Source organism: Ascaphus truei, chromosome 23 (genome assembly GCF_040206685.1).
Source record: "Ascaphus truei isolate aAscTru1 chromosome 23, aAscTru1.hap1, whole genome shotgun sequence".
Classification (NCBI taxonomy): domain Eukaryota; kingdom Metazoa; phylum Chordata; class Amphibia; order Anura; family Ascaphidae; genus Ascaphus; species Ascaphus truei.
In genome coordinates, this window is record NC_134505.1 from 7,515,257 (window position 1) to 7,533,938 (window position 18,682).

At 58.2% G+C, this 18,682-nt stretch overlaps 2 protein-coding genes across 2 annotated transcripts in view; both read right to left on the minus strand.

The window, feature by feature from the left end:
* MYO1D (myosin ID) overlaps nucleotides 1–16,825 on the minus strand; it is a 122,128-nt gene extending 105,303 nt beyond the window's left edge. Inside the window, exons 1-2 of the mRNA XM_075580396.1 lie at nucleotides 16,122–16,825; nucleotides 15,928–16,076 (exon numbers count right to left, since the gene is read on the minus strand). Of these exons, the coding sequence (XP_075436511.1) occupies nucleotides 15,928–16,022 (95 nt within the window). The 5' untranslated portion in view covers nucleotides 16,023–16,076; nucleotides 16,122–16,825. The remainder of the gene's footprint in view (nucleotides 1–15,927; nucleotides 16,077–16,121) is intronic.
* Nucleotides 16,826–16,848: 23 nt separating this feature from the next.
* LOC142473229 (uncharacterized) lies at nucleotides 16,849–18,025 on the minus strand (the record flags this gene model as incomplete). The annotated part of the gene is made up of 3 exons (XM_075580429.1): nucleotides 16,849–17,523; nucleotides 17,565–17,646; nucleotides 17,677–18,025. Coding segments are annotated over 3 exons (1,104 nt in total), but the record flags the coding sequence as incomplete, so codon positions are not given.
* Nucleotides 18,026–18,682: the final 657 nt, after the last annotated feature.

Below are 18,682 nucleotides of genomic sequence, written 5' to 3' on the forward strand. Positions count from 1 at the left end.
GTGTCTGTGGGATACACGGGGGGGGTGTCTGGGTGTGGATACACGGGGGGGGTGTCTGTGGGATACACGGGGGGGGTGTCTGTGGGATACACGGGGCGGGTGTCTGTGGGATACACGGGGTGGTGTCTGTGGGATACACGGGGGGGTGTCTGTGGGATACACGGGGGGGGTGTCTGTGGGATACACGGGGGGGTGTCTGTGGGATACACGGGGGGGGTGTCTGTGGGATACACGGGGGGGTGTCTGTGGATACACGGGGGGGGTGTCTGTGGGATACACGGGGGGGTGTCTGTGGGATACACGGGGGGGTGTCTGTGGGATACACGGGGGGGGTGTCTGTGGATACACGGGGGGGGGTGTCTGTGGGATACACGGGGGGGGGTGTCTGTGGGATACACGGGGGGGGTGTCTGTGGGATACACGGGGGGGTTGTCTGTGGGATACACGGGGGGGGTGTCTGTGGGATACACGGGGGGGGTGTCTGTGGGATACACGGGGCGGGGTGTCTGTGGATACACGGGTCTGTGGGATACACGGGGGGTGTCTGTGGGATACACGGGGAGGTGTCTGTGGGATACACGGGGGGGGTGTCTGTGGGATACACGGGGGGGGGTGTCTGTGGGATACACGGGGGGGGGTGTCTGTGGGATACACGGGGGGGGTGTCTGTGGGATACACGGGGGGGTGTCTGTGGGATACACGGGGGGGTGTCTGTGGGATACACGGGGGGGGTGTCTGTGGGATACACGGGGGGGGTGTCTGTGGGATACACGGGGGGGTGTCTGTGGGATACACGGGGGGTGTCTGTGGGATACACGGGGGGGTGTCTGTGGATACACGGGGGGGTGTCTGTGGGATACACGGGGGGGTGTCTGTGGGATACACGGGGGGGGTGTCTGTGGGATACACGGGGGGGGGTTGTCTGTGGGATACACGGGGGGGGTGTCTGTGGGATACACGGGGGGGGTGTCTGTGGGATACACGGGGGGGTGTCTGTGGGATACACGGGGGGGGTGTCTGTGGGATACACGGGGGGGGTGTCTGTGGGATACACGGGGGGTGTCTGTGGGATACACGGGGGGGTCTGTGGATACACGGGGGGGGTGTCTGTGGGATACACGGGGGGGGTGTCTGTGGGATACACGGGGGGGGTGTCTGTGGGATACACGGGGGGGGTGTCTGTGGGATACACGGGGGGGTGTCTGTGGGATACACGGGGGGGGGTGTCTGTGGGATACACGGGGGGGGTGTCTGTGGGATACACGGGGGGGGTGTCTGTGGGATACACGGGGGGGGTGTCTGTGGGATACACGGGGGGGGTGTCTGTGGGATACACGGGGGGGTGTCTGTGGGATACACGGGGGGGGTGTCTGTGGGATACACGGGGGGGTGTCTGTGGGATACACGGGGGGGGGGTGTCTGTGGGATACACGGGGGGGGGTCTGTGGGATACACGGGGGGTGTCTGTGGGATACACGGGGGGGGTGTCTGTGGGATACACGGGGGGGGTGTCTGTGGGATACACGGGGGGTGTCTGTGGGATACACGGGGGTGTCTGTGGGATACACGGGGGGTGTCTGTGGGATACACGGGGGGGTGTCTGTGGGATACACGGGGGGGTCTGTGGGATACACGGGGGGTGTCTGTGGGATACACGGGGGGGGTGTCTGTGGGATACACGGGGGGTGTGGGTCCGGGGGTCTGTGGGATACACGGGGGGGGTGTCTGTGGGATACACGGGGGGGGTGTCTGTGGGATACACGGGGGGGGTGTCTGTGGGATACACGGGGGGGGTGTCTGTGGGATACACGGGGGGGTGTCTGTGGGATACACGGGGGGTGTCTGTGGGATACACGGGGGGGGGTGTCTGTGGGATACACGGGGGGGGTGTCTGTGGGATACACGGGGGGTGTCTGTGGGATACACGGGGGGGTGTCTGTGGGATACACGGGGGGGTGTCTGTGGGATACACGGGGGGTGTCTGTGGGATACACGGGGGGGGTGTCTGTGGGATACACGGGGGGGTGTCTGTGGGATACACGGGGGGGTGTCTGTGGGATACACGGGGGGGGTGTCTGTGGGATACACGGGGGGGGTGTCTGTGGGATACACGGGGGGGTGTCTGTGGATACGGGGGTGTCTGTGGGATACACGGGGGGGGTGTCTGTGGGATACACGGGGGGGGGTGTCTGTGGGATACACGGGGGGGGTGTCTGTGGGATACACGGGGGGGGTGTCTGTGGGATACACGGGGGGGGGTGTCTGTGGGATACACGGGGGGGTGTCTGTGGGATACACGGGGGGGTGTCTGTGGATACACGGGGGGGGTGTCTGTGGGATACACGGGGGGGGTGTCTGTGGGATACACGGGGGGGGTGTCTGTGGGATACACGGGGGGGGTGTCTGTGGGATACACGGGGGGGGGTGTCTGTGGGATACACGGGGGGGTGTCTGTGGGATACACGGGGGGGGTGTCTGTGGGATACACGGGGGGGGTGTCTGGGGATACACTGGGGTGTCTGTGGGATACACGGGGGGGGTGTCTGTGGGATACACGGGGGGGTGTCTGTGGGATACACGGGGGGGGTGTCTGTGGATACACGGGGGGGGTGTCTGTGGGATACACGGGGGGGTGTCTGTGGGATACACGGGGGGGTGTCTGTGGGATACACGGGGGGGGTGTCTGTGGGATACACGGGGGGTGTCTGTGGGATACACGGGGGGTGTCTGTGGGATACACGGGGGGGGGTGTCTGTGGGATACACGGGGGGGGTGTCTGTGGGATACACGGGGGGGTGTCTGTGGATACACGGGGGGGTGTCTGTGGGATACACGGGGGGGGGTGTCTGTGGGATACACGGGGGGGTGTCTGTGGGATACACGGGGGGGGTGTCTGTGGGATACACGGGGGGGTGTCGTGGATACACGGGGGTGTCTGTGGGATACACGGGGGGGTGTCTGTGGGATACACGGGGGGGTGTCTGTGGGATACACGGGGGGGGGTGTCTGTGGGATACACGGGGGGGGTGTCTGTGGGATACACGGGGGGGGTGTCTGTGGGATACACGGGGGGGTGTCTGTGGGATACACGGGGGGGGGTGTCTGTGGGATACACGGGGGGGTGTCTGTGGGATACACGGGGGGGGTGTCTGTGGGATACACGGGGGGGTGTCTGTGGGATACACGGGGGGGGTGTCTGTGGGATACACGGGGGGGGGTGTCTGTGGGATACACGGGGGGGTGTCTGTGGGATACACGGGGGGGTGTCTGTGGGATACACGGGGGGGTGTCTGTGGGATACACGGGGGGGGTGTCTGTGGGATACACGGGGGGGGGTGTCTGTGGGATACACGGGGGGTGTCTGTGGGATACACGGGGGGTGTCTGTGGGATACACGGGGGGGTGTCTGTGGGATACACGGGGGGGTGTCTGTGGGATACACGGGGGGGTGTCTGTGGGATACACGGGGGGGTGTCTGTGGGATACACGGGGGGGGTGTCTGTGGGATACACGGGGGGGGTGTCTGTGGGATACACGGGGGGGGTGTCTGTGGGATACACGGGGGGGGTGTCTGTGGGATACACGGGGGGGTGTCTGTGGGATACACGGGGGGGGTGTCTGTGGGATACACGGGGGCGTGTCTGTGGGATACACGGGGGGGTGTCTGTGGGATACACGGGGTGTCTGTGGATACACGGGGGTGTCTGTGGGATACACGGGGGGGTGTCTGTGGATACACGGGGGGGTGTCTTGGGATACACGGGGGGGTGTCTGTGGGATACACGGGGGGGGTGTCTGTGGGATACACGGGGGGGTGTCTGTGGGATACACGGGGGGGGGGTGTCTGTGGGATACACGGGGGGGGGGTGTCTGTGGGATACACGGGGGGGTGTCTGTGGATACACGGGGGGTGTCTGTGGGATACACGGGGGGGGGTGTCTGTGGGATACACGGGGGGTGTCGTGTGGATACACGGGGGGGGTGTCTGTGGGATACACGGGGGGGTGTCTGTGGGATACACGGGGGGGTGTCTGTGGGATACACGGGGGGGTGTCTGTGGGATACACAGGGGGGGTGTCTGTGGGATACACGGGGGGGGTGTCTGTGGGATACACGGGGGGTGTCTGTGGGATACACGGGGGGTGTCTGTGGGATACACGGGGGGGTGTCTGTGGGATACACGGGGGGGTGTCTGTGGGATACACGGGGGGGTGTCTGTGGGATACACGGGGGGGTGTCTGTGGGATACACGGGGGGGGTGTCTGTGGGATACACGGGGGGGGTGTCTGTGGGATACACGGGGGGGTGTCTGTGGGATACACGGGGGGGTGTCTGTGGGATACACGGGGGGGGTGTCTGTGGGATACACGGGGGGGCGTGTCTGTGGGATACACGGGGGGGTGTCTGTGGGATACACGGGGGGGGTGTCTGTGGGATACACGGGGGGGGTGTCTGTGGGATACACGGGGGGGGTGTCTGTGGGATACACGGGGGGAGGTGTCTGTGGGATACACGGGGGGGTGTCTGTGGGATACACGGGGGGGGTGTCTGTGGGATACACGGGGGGGTGTCTGTGGGATACACGGGGGGGGTGTCTGTGGGATACACGGGGGGGTGTCTGTGGGATACACGGGGGGGGTGTCTGTGGGATACACGGGGGGTGTCTGTGGATACACGGGGGGGTGTCTGTGGGATACACGGGGGGGGTGTCTGTGGGATACACGGGGGGGTGTCTGTGGGATACACGGGGGGGTGTCTGTGGGATACACGGGGGGGGCGTGGTCGTGTCGGGATACACGGGGGGGGTGTCTGTGGGATACACGGGGGGGGTGGTCTGTGGGATACACGGGGGGGGTGTCTGTGGGATACACGGGGGGGGTGTCTGTGGGATACACGGGGGGGGTGTCTGTGGGATACACGGGGGGGGGTGTCTGTGGGATACACGGGGGGTGTCTGTGGGATACACGGGGGGGGTGTCTGTGGGATACACGGGGGGGGGTGTCTGTGGGATACACGGGGGGGTGTCTGTGGGATACACGGGGGGGGTGTCTGTGGGATACACGGGGGGGGTGTCTGTGGGATACACGGGGGGGTGTCTGTGGGATACACGGGGGGGGGGTGTCTGTGGGATACACGGGGGGGGGGTGTCTGTGGGATACACGGGGGGGTGTCTGTGGGATACACGGGGGGGGGTGTCTGTGGGATACACGGGGGGGGGTGTCTGTGGGATACACGGGGGGGTGTCTGTGGGATACACGGGGGGGGTGTCTGTGGGATACACGGGGGGGGTGTCTGTGGGATACACGGGGGGGTGTCTGTGGGATACACGGGGGGGGGTGTCTGTGGGATACACGGGGGGGGGTGTCTGTGGGATACACGGGGGGCGTGTCTGTGGGATACACGGGGGGGGTGTCTGTGGGATACACGGGGGGCGGTGTCTGTGGGATACACGGGGGGGGTGTCTGTGGGATACACGGGGGGGTGTCTGTGGGATACACGGGGGGGTGTCTGTGGGATACACGGGGGGTGTCTGTGGGATACACGGGGGGGTGTCTGTGGGATACACGGGGGGTGTCTGTGGGATACACGGGGGGGTGTCTGTGGGATACACGGGGGGCGTGTCTGTGGGATACACGGGGGGGTGTCTGTGGGATACACGGGGGGGTGTCTGTGGGATACACGGGGGGGGTGTCTGTGGGATACACGGGGGGGTGTCTGTGGGATACACGGGGGGGGTGTCTGTGGGATACACGGGGGGTGTCTGTGGGATACACGGGGGGGGTGTCTGTGGGATACACGGGGGGGTGTCTGTGGGATACACGGGGGGTGTCTGTGGGATACACGGGGGGGTGTCTGTGGGATACACGGGGGGGTGTCTGTGGGATACACGGGGGGGTGTCTGTGGGATACACGGGGGGGTGTCTGTGGGATACACGGGGGGGTCTGTGGGATACACGGGGGGGGTGTCTGTGGGATACACGGGGGGTTGTCTGTGGATACACGGGGGGGTCTGTGGGATACACGGGGGGTGTCTGTGGGATACACGGGGGGGTGTCTGTGGGATACACGGGGGGGTGTCTGTGGGATACACGGGGGGTGTCTGGGGATACACGGGGGGGTGTCTGTGGGATACACGGGGGGGTGTCTGTGGGATACACGGGGGGGTGTCTGTGGGATACACGGGGGGGGTGTCTGTGGGATACACGGGGGGGGTGTCTGTGGGATACACGGGGGGTGTCTGGGGACCGGGGGGTGTCCTGTGGGATACACGGGGGGGTGTCTGTGGATACACGGGGGGGTGTCTGTGGGATACACGGGGGGGGTGTCTGTGGGATACACGGGGGGGGTGTCTGTGGGATACACGGGGGGGTGTCTGTGGATACACGGGGGGGGTGTCTGTGGATACACGGGGGGGTGTCTGTGGGATACACGGGGGGGTGTCTGTGGGATACACGGGGGGGTGTCTGTGGATACGCGGGGGGTGTCTGTGGGATACACGGGGGGGGGTGTCTGTGGGATACACGGGGGGGGGTGTCTGTGGGATACACGGGGGGGTGTCTGTGGGATACACGGGGGGGGTGTCTGTGGGATACACGGGGGGGTGTCTGTGGGATACACGGGGGGGTGTCTGTGGGATACACGGGGGGGGTGTCTGTGGGATACACGGGGGGTGTCTGTGGGATACACGGGGGGGTGTCTGTGGGATACCGGGGGGGTGTCTGTGGGATACACGGGGGGGTGTCTGTGGGATACACGGGGGGGTGTCTGTGGGATACACGGGGGGCTGGGATACGGGGTGTCTGTGGATACACGGGGGGGTGTCTGTGGGATACACGGGGGGGGTGTCTGTGGATACACGGGGGGGTGTCTGTGGATACACGGGGGGTGTCTGTGGGATACACGGGGGGGGTCTGTGGGATACACGGGGGGGTGTCTGTGGGATACACGGGGGGGGTGTCTGTGGGATACACGGGGGGGTGTCTGTGGGATACACGGGGGGTGTCTGTGGGATACACGGGGGGGGTGTCTGTGGGATACACGGGGGGGTGTCTGTGGGATACACGGGGGTGCTGTGGATCACGGGGTGTCTGTGGATACACGGGGGGGTGTCTGTGGGATACACGGGGGGGGGTGTCTGTGGGATACACGGGGGGGTGTCTGTGGGATACACGGGGGGGTGTCTGTGGGATACACGGGGGGGGTGTCTGTGGGATACACGGGGGGGTGTCTGTGGGATACACGGGGGGGGTGTCTGTGGGATACAGGGGGGGTGTCTGTGGGATACACGGGGGGGGTGTCTGTGGGATACACGGGGGGGTGTCTGTGGGATACACGGGGGTGTCTGTGGATACACGGGGGGTCTGTGGGATACACGGGGGGTGTCTGTGGGATACACGGGGGGGTGTCTGTGGGATACACGGGGGGTGTCTGTGGGATACATGGGGGGGTGTCTGTGGGATACACGGGGGGTGTCTGTGGGATACACGGGGGGTGTCTGTGGGATACACGGGGGGGGTGTCTGTGGGATACACGGGGGGGTGTCTGTGGGATACACGGGGGGGTGTCTGTGGGATACACGGGGGGGTGTCTGTGGGATACACGGGGGGGTGTCTGTGGGATACACGGGGGGGTGTCTGTGGGATACACGGGGGGTGTCTGTGGGATACACGGGGGGTGTCTGTGGGATACACGGGGGGGTGTCTGTGGGATACATGGGGGGGTGTCTGTGGGATACACTGGGGGGGTGTCTGTGGGATACACGGGGGGGGGTCTGTGGGATACATGGGGGGAGTCTGTGGATACACGCGGGGAGGGTGTCTGTGGGATACACGGGGGGTGTCTGTGGATACACGGGGGGGTGTCTGTGGGATACACGGGGGGTGTCTGTGGGATACACGGGGGGTGTCTGTGGGATACACGGGGGGTGTCTGTGGGATACATGGGGGGTGTCTGTGGGATACGCGTGTGGCGTGTCTGTGGGATACTAATATGACAAACATAATTGATATATAACTATGGCTAGAGACCAGGACCACCCCCCGTGGGGTTACGTAATGCTCCGACTGATCGGCCTCCTGCTCTCACCCGGAGCTTATTAATCACTGTTACTGGATCGCAGGGCCCGGCCTTAAGCTTTGCGAGGGCGCAAGGCGGCACGCTGGCAGCGGGGGCCCCTACTTGGAAAAAAAATGGGCAGTGGGACCTTACCTTGACGAGCTGCCCTCCTCCTGCAGCGTAATGCAGCGTCATGCGACATCACGTTGACATGGCAACCGCATCGACATGGCGTCATGTGATGTCACGTTGTCATGGCAAACGGGTCGTCGCAGCGTCACGTGACATCACATTGCCATGGCAACGCGCCATCACACACTTTGCCACGCTACAGGAGGCGGCCCGCTCCGGAAAAGGGTGACGAGAGAACCCTCCCCCCCCCCCCCCCCCCGCCCACCATCTCGATGCCAGACCGCGGGGGCCCCCCCCGCGATTCCTCCTCCAGCACCCCCCTTCGGTCGGGTGAAAGTTGAATCCCGGCGCCAACAGGAGGAGGAAGCGCGGGGGGCCTCCGAAGGCGTGGGGCCTAAGGCAGCCGCCTTGCCCTAAGGCCGACCCTGCGCGCAGGGTCTGATAGCTACAGGTATACGCTGCTTCTACACGCCGGCAACTTTGTCCCTACTCTGTAGCAAACCATTTAAACTGATATAGCGTTACGTTTATATATTGCTGTTGTAGCTTTATCCCGGCTACCTTTATATTCCTTTGGCTACCTTTTAGATTCCGTTGGCTACCTTCATATTCCTTTGGCTACGTTTATATTCCTTTGGCTACCTTTTGGATTTCTTTGGCTACCTATATATTCCTTTGAGTACCTTTTGGATTCCTTTGGCTACCTTTTGGATTCCTTTGGCTACCTTTATATTCATTTGGCTACCTTTTGGATTTCTTTGTCTACATTTATATTCCTTTGGCTACCTTTTGGATTCCTTTGGCTACCTTTTGGATTCCTTTGGCTACCTTTTGGATTCCTTTGGCTAAGCCCTGGTTATAAAAGGGAGAGGTTTCCAGGGCTGCCCGAGGTCCACTTCCTGTTAGTCACTGCCATAACCACCGCTTTGTAAGCCTGCTCAGTCCCTCACTGGGTTGGGAACGTATACACCCCTATTTAGGGGATGAACGTATACACCCCTATTTAGGTGATGAGCGTATACACCCCTATTTAGGTGATTTATGTCTCTTCTGGCTCCTCGTTGATTTTTGAGCCCGAAGCGATTTGTGTTTACAATTAGAGTGTGAGCTCTTCGGGGCAGCGACTCCTTTCCCTACGTGCCACTTTTATGTCTGAAGCGCTCATTCCCACTACGTGTTATTCGTATTATTTCTTATTTATATGATTATGTCACGTGTGAAGCGCCATGTACACTAATGGCGCTATATAAATAAAGACATACATATATACTCCCCTCCCCCCCCCCCCAATCCCACCAAATACGTTTTAATTACTCTAATTACAGTGATACGTGTTTTCATTGATTTATCACTTTATGTTCTACTTGGGCAACGTGCAACAGAGTGTTTTCTGTTGGAGTAGAGTATACACCTGCCTGTGTTTCCATGTTCTTAATATGTTAAACCCGGAAAGAAAGTGTTTTTTTAGCCAACATGAGACAAATGTCGGATATCAACACAGGTCAATGGTATATGCTGAATTAATAAGGATATATTCAACCCTCGGGTATTAACTCATATGCCAACGGTCCTACCCTCTAGCAGTCATTCCTCAAGCACACTGGCAGTAGGGTTACCAGGTGTCCAGTATTGAACTGGACTGTCCTGTATTTGGACGCTCTGTCCAGTAAAAAAAAATGAGAGTTAATACTGGACATGTATGTTTATACCGGTATTACCTCTCTGGGCGTGTATGTGTATACCGGTATTACCTCTCTGGGCGTGTATGTGTATACCGGTGTTACCTCTCTGGGCGTGTATGTGTATACCGGTATTACCTCTCTGGGCGTGTATGTGTATACCGGTATTACCTCTCTGGGCGTGTATGTGTATACCGGTATTACCTCTCTGGGTGTGTATGTGTATACCGTATTACCTCTCTGGGCGTGTATGTGTATACCGGTATTACCTCTCTGGGCGTGTGTGTGTGTACACCGATATTACCTCTCTGGGCGTGTATGTGTACACCGGTATTACCTCTCTGGGCGTGTATGTGTATACCGGTGTTACCTCTCTGGGCGTGTATGTGTATACCGGTGTTACCTCTCTGGGCGTGTATGTGTATACCGGTATTACCTCTCTGGGCGTGTATGTGTATACCGGTATTACCTCTCTGGGCGTGTATGTGTATACCGGTATTACCTCTCTGGCGTGTATGTGTTATACCGGTATTACCTCTCTGGGCGTGTATGTGTATACCGGTATTACCTCTCTGGGCGTGTATGTGTATACCGGTATTACCTCTCTGGGGGTGTATGTGTACACCGGTATTACCTCTCTTTGCGTGTATGTGTTGTGACAAACGGCTTACTCCGGGGCTCCGCCGTCTGTCCGGGGACTGATAGAACACGGTCTTTTAGGGTTAGGTTAAATGATGAGACGTCACGTACAGTTCCTTTAAACAGGCTATGCCTGGTTTATTCAGTCCCAGGCACTGAGACTGCCACAGTTTAAACAGAAAACAAAGCCAAACAAAAAGCTGCTCGTCTGAGCGATAACTTAAACTTAGATGTCCCTGACTCAGAGTTGGAAGTGGCTTGTCCACTTCCACCAACAAAATAAGTACCTTTGCAGTCTTTAGACAAACTAACAGAATGAATGAAGCGATTTGGGAAAGAGGCTTTCTCACCCCTCTGCAGTTCAGCAGCCTTCCAGGCTCTTGGGCGGGGCCCAGAGGAAACAGGAAACAGGTCTTATATACCTGAACTCTAATCAGCATGACAGGTGACAGAAAACAGGCAGCAGACAAACTGTGGAATGGAGTGCCTGTACCACGAGGCTGCCCTGTTCAGCTTAGACAGGACAGAAACTGTTCAGTATCCTGGGAGCCCTGTATATGGAGTTTATTACCAACCCCTGGTTTCTGTCACAGTGTATACCGGTATTACCTCTCTGGGCGTGTGTGTGTATACCGGTATTACCTCTCTGGGCGTGTATGTGTATACCGGTATTACCTCTCTGGGCGTGTATGTGTATACCGGTATTACCTCTCTGGGCGTGTATGTCTATACCGGTATTACCTGTCTGGACGTGTATGTGTACACCGGTATTACCTGTCTGGACGTGTATGTGTACACCGGTATTACCTGTCTGGACGTGTATGTGTACACCGGTATTACCTGTCTGGACGTGTATGTGTATACCGGTATTACCTCTCTGGGCGTGTACGTGTATACCGGTATTACCTCTCTGGGCGTGTACGTGTATACCGGTATTACCTCTCTGGGCGTGTACGTGTATACCGGTATTACCTCTCTGGGCGTGTATGTGTATACCGGTATTACCTCTCTGGGCGTGTATGTGTATACCGGTATTACCTCTCTGGGCGTGTACGTGTATACCGGTATTACCTCTCTGGGCGTGTACGTGTATACCGGTATTACCTCTCTGGGCGTGTACGTGTATACCGGTATTACCTCTCTGGGTGTGTACGTGTATACCGGTATTACCTCTCTGGGCGTGTACGTGTATACCGGTATTACCTCTCTGGGTGTGTATGTGTATACCGGTATTACCTCTCTAGGCATGTATGTATATATCGGTATTACCTCTCCGGACATAGTGATCTGACCGGCTTGGGGGGGCCACAGGATTTCCCCCCCGAGCAGGGAGAAAGCAGGGCTGCTGCTAGGGGGCTGGGCAGCTTCCTCCATCCTGATTTGCTGCTTTATCCAACAGCAGCCAATCAGGAGCAGGTGTCAGGAGCCGGAGGGTGGGGCGAAGGAGAGGAGGAAACAGCATGGAGCGGCGAGGTGTGTGTGTCCAGTATTTTCGGGGAAGCCACCTGGCAACACTGTCATGCAATATACAGATCCCATACATGTTCATATCTGACACGGCTTCTATTTCACCTCCATGCGATTTGCCCGTTCTAACAATGTTACATGTTCATTAAAGCGCACGTATGCACACGCTGAACCAACACAATGGGGCGGAAAAGGGCGGTTTTGGGTCAAAACCCCCAATATCCTTTTTTTTTTTTTCTTAAGATTTACAAACTGACTGATATACATGAAAAAAAAGATTCCCGTATGTTAAAAATCAAAAAGTCTACAAGTGAAGAAGAGACCTGTGAGGTTTGGGACAATCTGTACACGTGAGGAAGAGACCTGTGAGGTTTGGAAAACTCTGTACACGTGAAGAAGAGACCTGTGAGGTTTAAAACGATCTGTACATGTGAAAAAGAGACCTGCGAGGTTTGGGAAAGCTCTGTCCATGTGAAGAAGAGACCTGTGAGAGTTGGAAAGCTCTGTACACGTGAAGAAGAGACCTGTGAGGTTTGGGAAAGCTCTGTCCATGTGAAGAAGAGACCTGTGAGGTTTGGGAAAGCTCTGTACATGTGAAGAAGAGACCTGTGAGGTTTGGAATGACCTGTACATGTGAAGAAGAGACCTGTGAGGTTTGGGAAAGCGCTGTACATGTGAAAAAGAGACCTGTGAGGTTTAGGAAGCTCTGTACATGTGAAGAAGAGACCTTTGAGGTTTGGAAAAGCTCTGTACATGTGAAGAAGAGACCTTTGAGGTTTGGAAAAGCTCTGTACATGTGAAGAAGAGACCTGTGAGGTTTAGGAAGCTCTGTACATGTGAAGAAGAGACATGTGAGGTTTGGAAAAGCTCTGTACATGTGAAGAAGAGACTTGTGAGGTTTGGGACGATCTGTACACGTGAACAGGAGACCTGTGAGGTTTGGCAATCTCTGTACATGCCAATACCATGAGTACACTTTGCTCCTATGGGGTCATCCATCAATAAATAATATAAGACCATATATTGCGGTGACAAAAGGGGGTTTGTTTGAGGATCTGTCACTTCCTGCCGGGGCTCTCCACCGTCTGCACCTCGCAGACGTGAATCACACGCAAAACACCGCCGCCTGCGCCTGTGCTTTCAGCAGAAGCCAGGAGAGGGGGGAGCAGAGAAGGGGGGGGGGAGGGAGAGCAGAGAAGGGGGGGGGAGGGAGAGCAGAGAAGGGGGGGGGGAGGGAGAGCAGAGAAGGGGGAGGGAGAGCAGAGAAGGGGGGGGAGGGAGAGCAGAGAAGGTGGGGGGGGAGGGAGAGCAGAGAAGGGGGGGAGGGAGAGCAGAGAAGGGGGGGGAGAGCAGAGAAGGGGGGGGAGGGAGAGCAGAGAAGGGGGGGGAGGGAGAGCAGAGAAGGGGGGGGAGGGAGAGCAGAGAAGGGGGGGGAGGGAGAGCAGAGAAGGGGGGAGGGAGAGCAGAGAAGGGGGGGGAGAGCAGAGAAGGGGGGGAGGGAGAGCAGAGAAGGGGGGGAGGGAGAGCAGAGAAGGGGGGGAGGGAGAGCAGAGAAGGGGGGGAGGGAGAGCAGAGAAGGGGGGGGGAGAGCAGATAAGGGGGGAGGGAGAGCAGAGAAGGGGGGGAGGGAGAGCAGAGAAGGGGGGAGGGAGAGCAGAGAAGGGGGGGGGGGAGAGCAGAGAAGGGGGGGCAGAGAAGGGGGAGCAGAGAAGGGGGAGCAGAGAAGGGGGAGCAGAGAAGGGGAGGGGTAGCAGAGTAGGAGGAGCAGAGAAGGGGGAGGGGGAGCAGAGAAGGGGGGAGGGGGAGCAGAGAAGGGGGGAGGGGGAGCAGAGAAGGGGGGAGGGGGAGCAGAGAAGGGGGAGCAGAGAAGGGGGAGCAGAGAAGGGGGAGCAGAGAAGGGGGGGAGGGGGAGCAGAGAAGGGGGAGCAGAGAAGGGGGGAGGGGGAGCAGAGAAGGGGGAGCAGAGAAGGGGAGAAGGGGGAGCCGAGAAGGGGGAGCAGAGAAGGGGGAGCAGAGAAGGGGGAGCAGAGAAGGGGGGGAGGGAGAGCAGAGAAGGGGGGAGGGAGAGCAGAGAAGGGGGGAGGGAGAGCAGAGAAGGGGAGGCGGGAGTGCAGAGAAGGGGAGGCGGGAGTGCAGGAATAGGGGGTGGGAGGATAGCAGAGATGTGAGGGGAGAGCAGAGAAGGAAGGGGGGGCGCAGAGAAGGAAGGGGGAGAGCGCAGAGAAGGAAGGGGGAGAGCGCAGAGAAGGAAGGGGGAGAGCGCAGAGAAGGAAGGGGGAGAGCGCAGAGAAGGAAGGGGGAGAGCGCAGAGAAGGAAGGGGGAGAGCGCAGAGAAGGAAGGGGGGAGCAGAGAAGGAAGGGGGGAGCAGAGAAGGAAGGGGGGAGAGCAGAGATGGGGAGAGAGCAGAGATGGAGAAGAGAGAGGGGAGAGCAGAGAAAGGGGAGAGCAAAGTGTACTAATGGCAGTGACATGGTTAAGGGGTCAGTCCCTCCTAGGGGCAAAGTGTAATAATGGCAGTGGCAGGGTTAAGGGGTCAGTCCCTCCTAGGGGCAAAGTGTACTAATGGCAGTGACAGGGTTAAGGGGTCAGTCCCTCCTAGGGGCAAAGTGTACTAATGGCAGTGACATGGTTAAGGGGTCAGTCCCTCCTAGGGGCAAAGTGTACTAATGGCAGTGACATGGTTAAGGGGTCAGTCCCTCCTAGGGGCAAAGTGTACTAATGGCAGTGACATGGTTAAGGGGTCAGTCTCTCCTAGGGGCAAAGTGTACTAATGGCAGTGACAGGGTTAAGGGGTCAGTCCCTCCTAGGGGCAAAGTGTACTAATGGCAGTGACATGGTTATGGGGTCAGTCTCTCCTAGGGGCAAAGTGTACTAATGGCAGTGACATGGTTAAGGGCTCAGTCTCTCCTAGGGGCAAAGTGTACTAATGGCAGTGACATGGTTAAGGGGTCAGTCCCTCCTAGGGGCAAAGTGTACTAATGGCAGTGACATGGTTAAGGGGTCAGTCTCTCCTAGGGGCAAAGTGTACTAATGGCAGTGACAGGGTTAAGGGGTCACTCTCTCCTAGGGGCAAAGTGTACTAATGGCAGTGACATGGTTAAGGGGTCAGTCTCTCCTAGGGGCACAGTGTACTAATGGCAGTGACATGGTTAAGGGGTCAGTCTCTCCTAGGGACAAAGTGTACTAATGGCAGTGACATGGTTAAGGGGTCAGTCCCTCCTAGGGACAAAGTGTACTAATGGCTGTGACATGGTTAAGGGGTCAGTCTCTCCTAGGGGCAAAGTGTACTAATGGCAGTGACATGGTTAAGGGGTCAGTCCCTCCTAGGGGCAAAGTGTACTAATGGCAGTGACATGGTTAAGGGGTCAGTCTCTCCTAGGGACAAAGTGTACTAATGGCAGTGACAGGGTTAAGGGGTCAGTCTCTCCTAGGGGCAAAGTGTACTAATGGCAGTGACATGGTTAAGGGGTCAGTCTCTCCTAGGGACAAAGTGTACTAATGGCAGTGACATGGTTAAGGGGTCAGTCCCTCCTAGGGACAAAGTGTACTAATGGCAGTGACATGGTTAAGGGGTCAGTCTCTCCTAGGGACAAAGTGTACTAATGGCAGTGACAGGGTTAAGGGGTCAGTCTCTCCTAGGGGCAAAGTGTACAAATGGCAGTGACATGGTTAAGGGGTCAGTCCCTCCTAGGGGCAAAGTGTACTAATGGCAGTGACATGGTTAAGGGGTCAGTCCCTCCTAGGGGCAAAGTGTACTAATGGCAGTGACCTGGTTAAGGGGTCAGTCTCTCATAGGGGCAAAGTGTACTAATGGCAATGACGGGGTTAAGGGGTACAGTCCTGGTACAGGTAGGTATGACAGGGTTAAGGGGTACAGTCCCGGCACAGGTAGGTATAACAGGGTTAAGGGGTACAGTCCCGGTACAGGTAGGTACGCCAGGGTTGGGCACTTACCTGAGTTTCAGGTTGTCCATGAATTCCGGCAAAGTGACAGAGTCCATCAGCACAAAATCCGCCTTCCCAAACTGCAGACCCTCCTGCTCCGCCATGTCTGGTACTGCGAGACCCCCACACCGCTACACAACCACCACAAACTACACAAACTACACAACCACCACAAACTTCACAACCAACACAAACTACACAACCACCACAAACTACACAACCAACACACAGCTACGCAACCAACACAAACTACACAACCAACACACAGCTACACAACCAACACAAACTACACAACCCCCACAAACTTCACAACCAACACACAGCTACACAACCAACACAAACTACACAATCAATGCCCCCCGCCTGCAGGGACAGGACACTCACAGAAGCTGTCACATACACAGTCTCAGTCTGTCACACACACAGGGTGTATCTGTCACACACTGGCTGTCTCAGGTTGTCACACACACAGGGTGTCTCTCTCGCACACAAACACACAGGGTGTCTCTCTGACACACACAGGCTGACTCTTGCTCTCTCCCCAGTTCCAGGCTGTCTCTGTCATTCCCCAGGTGTGTCTCTTGGTGTCACCCCCCACCCCCCCCTGCCTGCAGGTCCCTTGGGATGTCTCTTTCAGGAGATGTCTCTCAAAGTGCAAGGTGAGATGTCTCTTTCCAGAGATGCTTCAGAGTGCAGGGTGAGATGTCTCTTTCATGAGATGCTTAAGGGTGTGATGTCTCTTTGAGGGGATATCTCTTTCAGGAGCTGTCTCAGAGTGCAGGGTATGATGTCCCTTTGAGGGGATGTCTCTTTCAGGAGCTGTCTCAGAGTGCAGGGTATGATGTCCCTTTGAGGGGATGTCTCTTTCAGGAGGTGTCTCAGAGTGCAGGGTATGATGTCCCTTTGAGGGGATGTCTCTTTCAGGAGCTGTCTCAGAGTGCAGGGTGAGATGTCTCTCGTGGTGGGTTGTAGTCTCTTGGGATCCTGAGCATGGAGCGGTCTCTTTCTGGTGTGATGTCTCTCAGGGTCCTGGGCAGGAGCTGTCTCTTCCCAGGGATCTCTCTCCCCTGTGTGAGTGTCTCAGGGAACTCCTGAAAATCCATAGAGAGACCAGGAAGAGAGAGAGTGTGGGAGAGGTGAGAGAGAGGAGGGAGGGGGGGGGGGGAGAGGTGAGAAGGGAGGAGTGAGGGAGGAGAGAGGAGGGGAAAAGAGAGTAGAGAGGTAAGAAGGGAGGAGAGAGAGCGAGGAGGGAATAGAGGTGGGGAGGGGGGAGGAGAGAGGTGAGAAGGGAGGAGACAGGGAGGAGAGAGGAGGTCAGAAGGGAGGAGTGAGGGAGGAGAGAGGAGGGGAAAAGAGAGTAGAGAGGTAAGAAGGGAGGAGAGAGAGGGAGGAGGGAATAGAGGTGGGAAGGGGGGAGGAGAGAGGTGAGAAGGGAGGAGACAGGGAGGAGAGAGGAGGTAAGAAGGGAGGAGTGAGGGAGGAGGGGAAAAGAGAGTAGAGAGGTAAGAAGGGAGGAGAGAGGGAGGAGGGAATAGAGGTGAGAGGGGAGGAGAGAGGGGAGAAGGGAGAAGAGAGGGAGGAGAGAGGTGAGAAGGGAGGAGAGAGGTGAGAAGGGAGGAGTGAGGGAGGAGTGAGGGAGGAGAGAGGTGAGAAGGGAGGAGTGAGGGAGGAGAGAGGAGGGGAAAAGAGAGTAGAGAGGTAAGAAGGGAGGAGAGAGGGATGAGAGAGGTGAGAAGGGATGAGTGAGGGAGGGGAGAGGTGAGAAGGGAGGAGAGGGAGGAGAGAGAGAGAAAAGAGAGAAGAGTGCAGGAGAGAGAGAGATGAGAAGGGAGGAGGAGGGGAGTGAGGGAGGAGGAAAGAGAGGAGGGGTAGGGGAGAGGAGGTGAGAAGGGAGGACAGAGGGAGGGGAGAGGTGAGAAGGGAGGGGCGAGGGAGGGGCGAGGGAGGGGAGAAGGGAGGAGAGATAGGGGAGAGGTGAGGAGAGGGAGGGCAGAGGAGGAGAAAGGAGAGGTGAGAAGGGAGGGGCGAGGGAGGGGAGAAGGGAGGAGAGATAGGGGAGAGGTGAGGAGAGGGAGGGCAGAGGAGGAGAAAGGAGAGGTGAGAAGGGAGGGGCGAGGGAGGGGAGAAGGGAGGGGCGAGGGAGGGGAGAAGGGAGGAGAGATAGGGGAGAGGTGAGGAGAGGGAGGGCGGAGGAGGAGAAAGGAGAGGTGAGAAGGGAGGAGTGAGGGAGGAAAGAGAGGAGGGGAGAGGAGAAGAGAGGTGTGAAGGGAGGAGTGAGGGAGGTAAGACGGGAGGGGAGAGGAGAAGAGAGGTGTGAAGGGAGGAGTGAGGGAGGGGAGAGGTGAGAAGGGAGGAGTGAGGGAGGGGAGAGGTGAGAAGGGAGGATTGAGGGAGGGGAGAGGAGAAAGGAGAGGTGAGAAGAGAGGCATGAGGGAGGAGGAAGGAGGGGAGGGGAGAAGGGAGGGAAGAGGGAGAAAAGAGAGAAGGGTGCAGGAGAGAGGTGAGAAGGAAGGAGTGAGGGGGGAGGAGGTGAGAGCAGAAGGGGGAAGAAGGGAGGAGAGAGGAGGAGAAAATAGAAGAGGGAGGAGAGAGAGGGGAGGAGAAGAGAGAAGGGGGCTGAGGGGAAATGGAGGGGGAGAGGTGAGAGGGCAGGGGAGAGACATGGTTACCTTGTTACTTATTATGTACTGTATATATTGTTTTATATTGTTATTTTGTATTACTGTAAACATTGTGTTGTATTGTATTAATGTAAATATTGTGT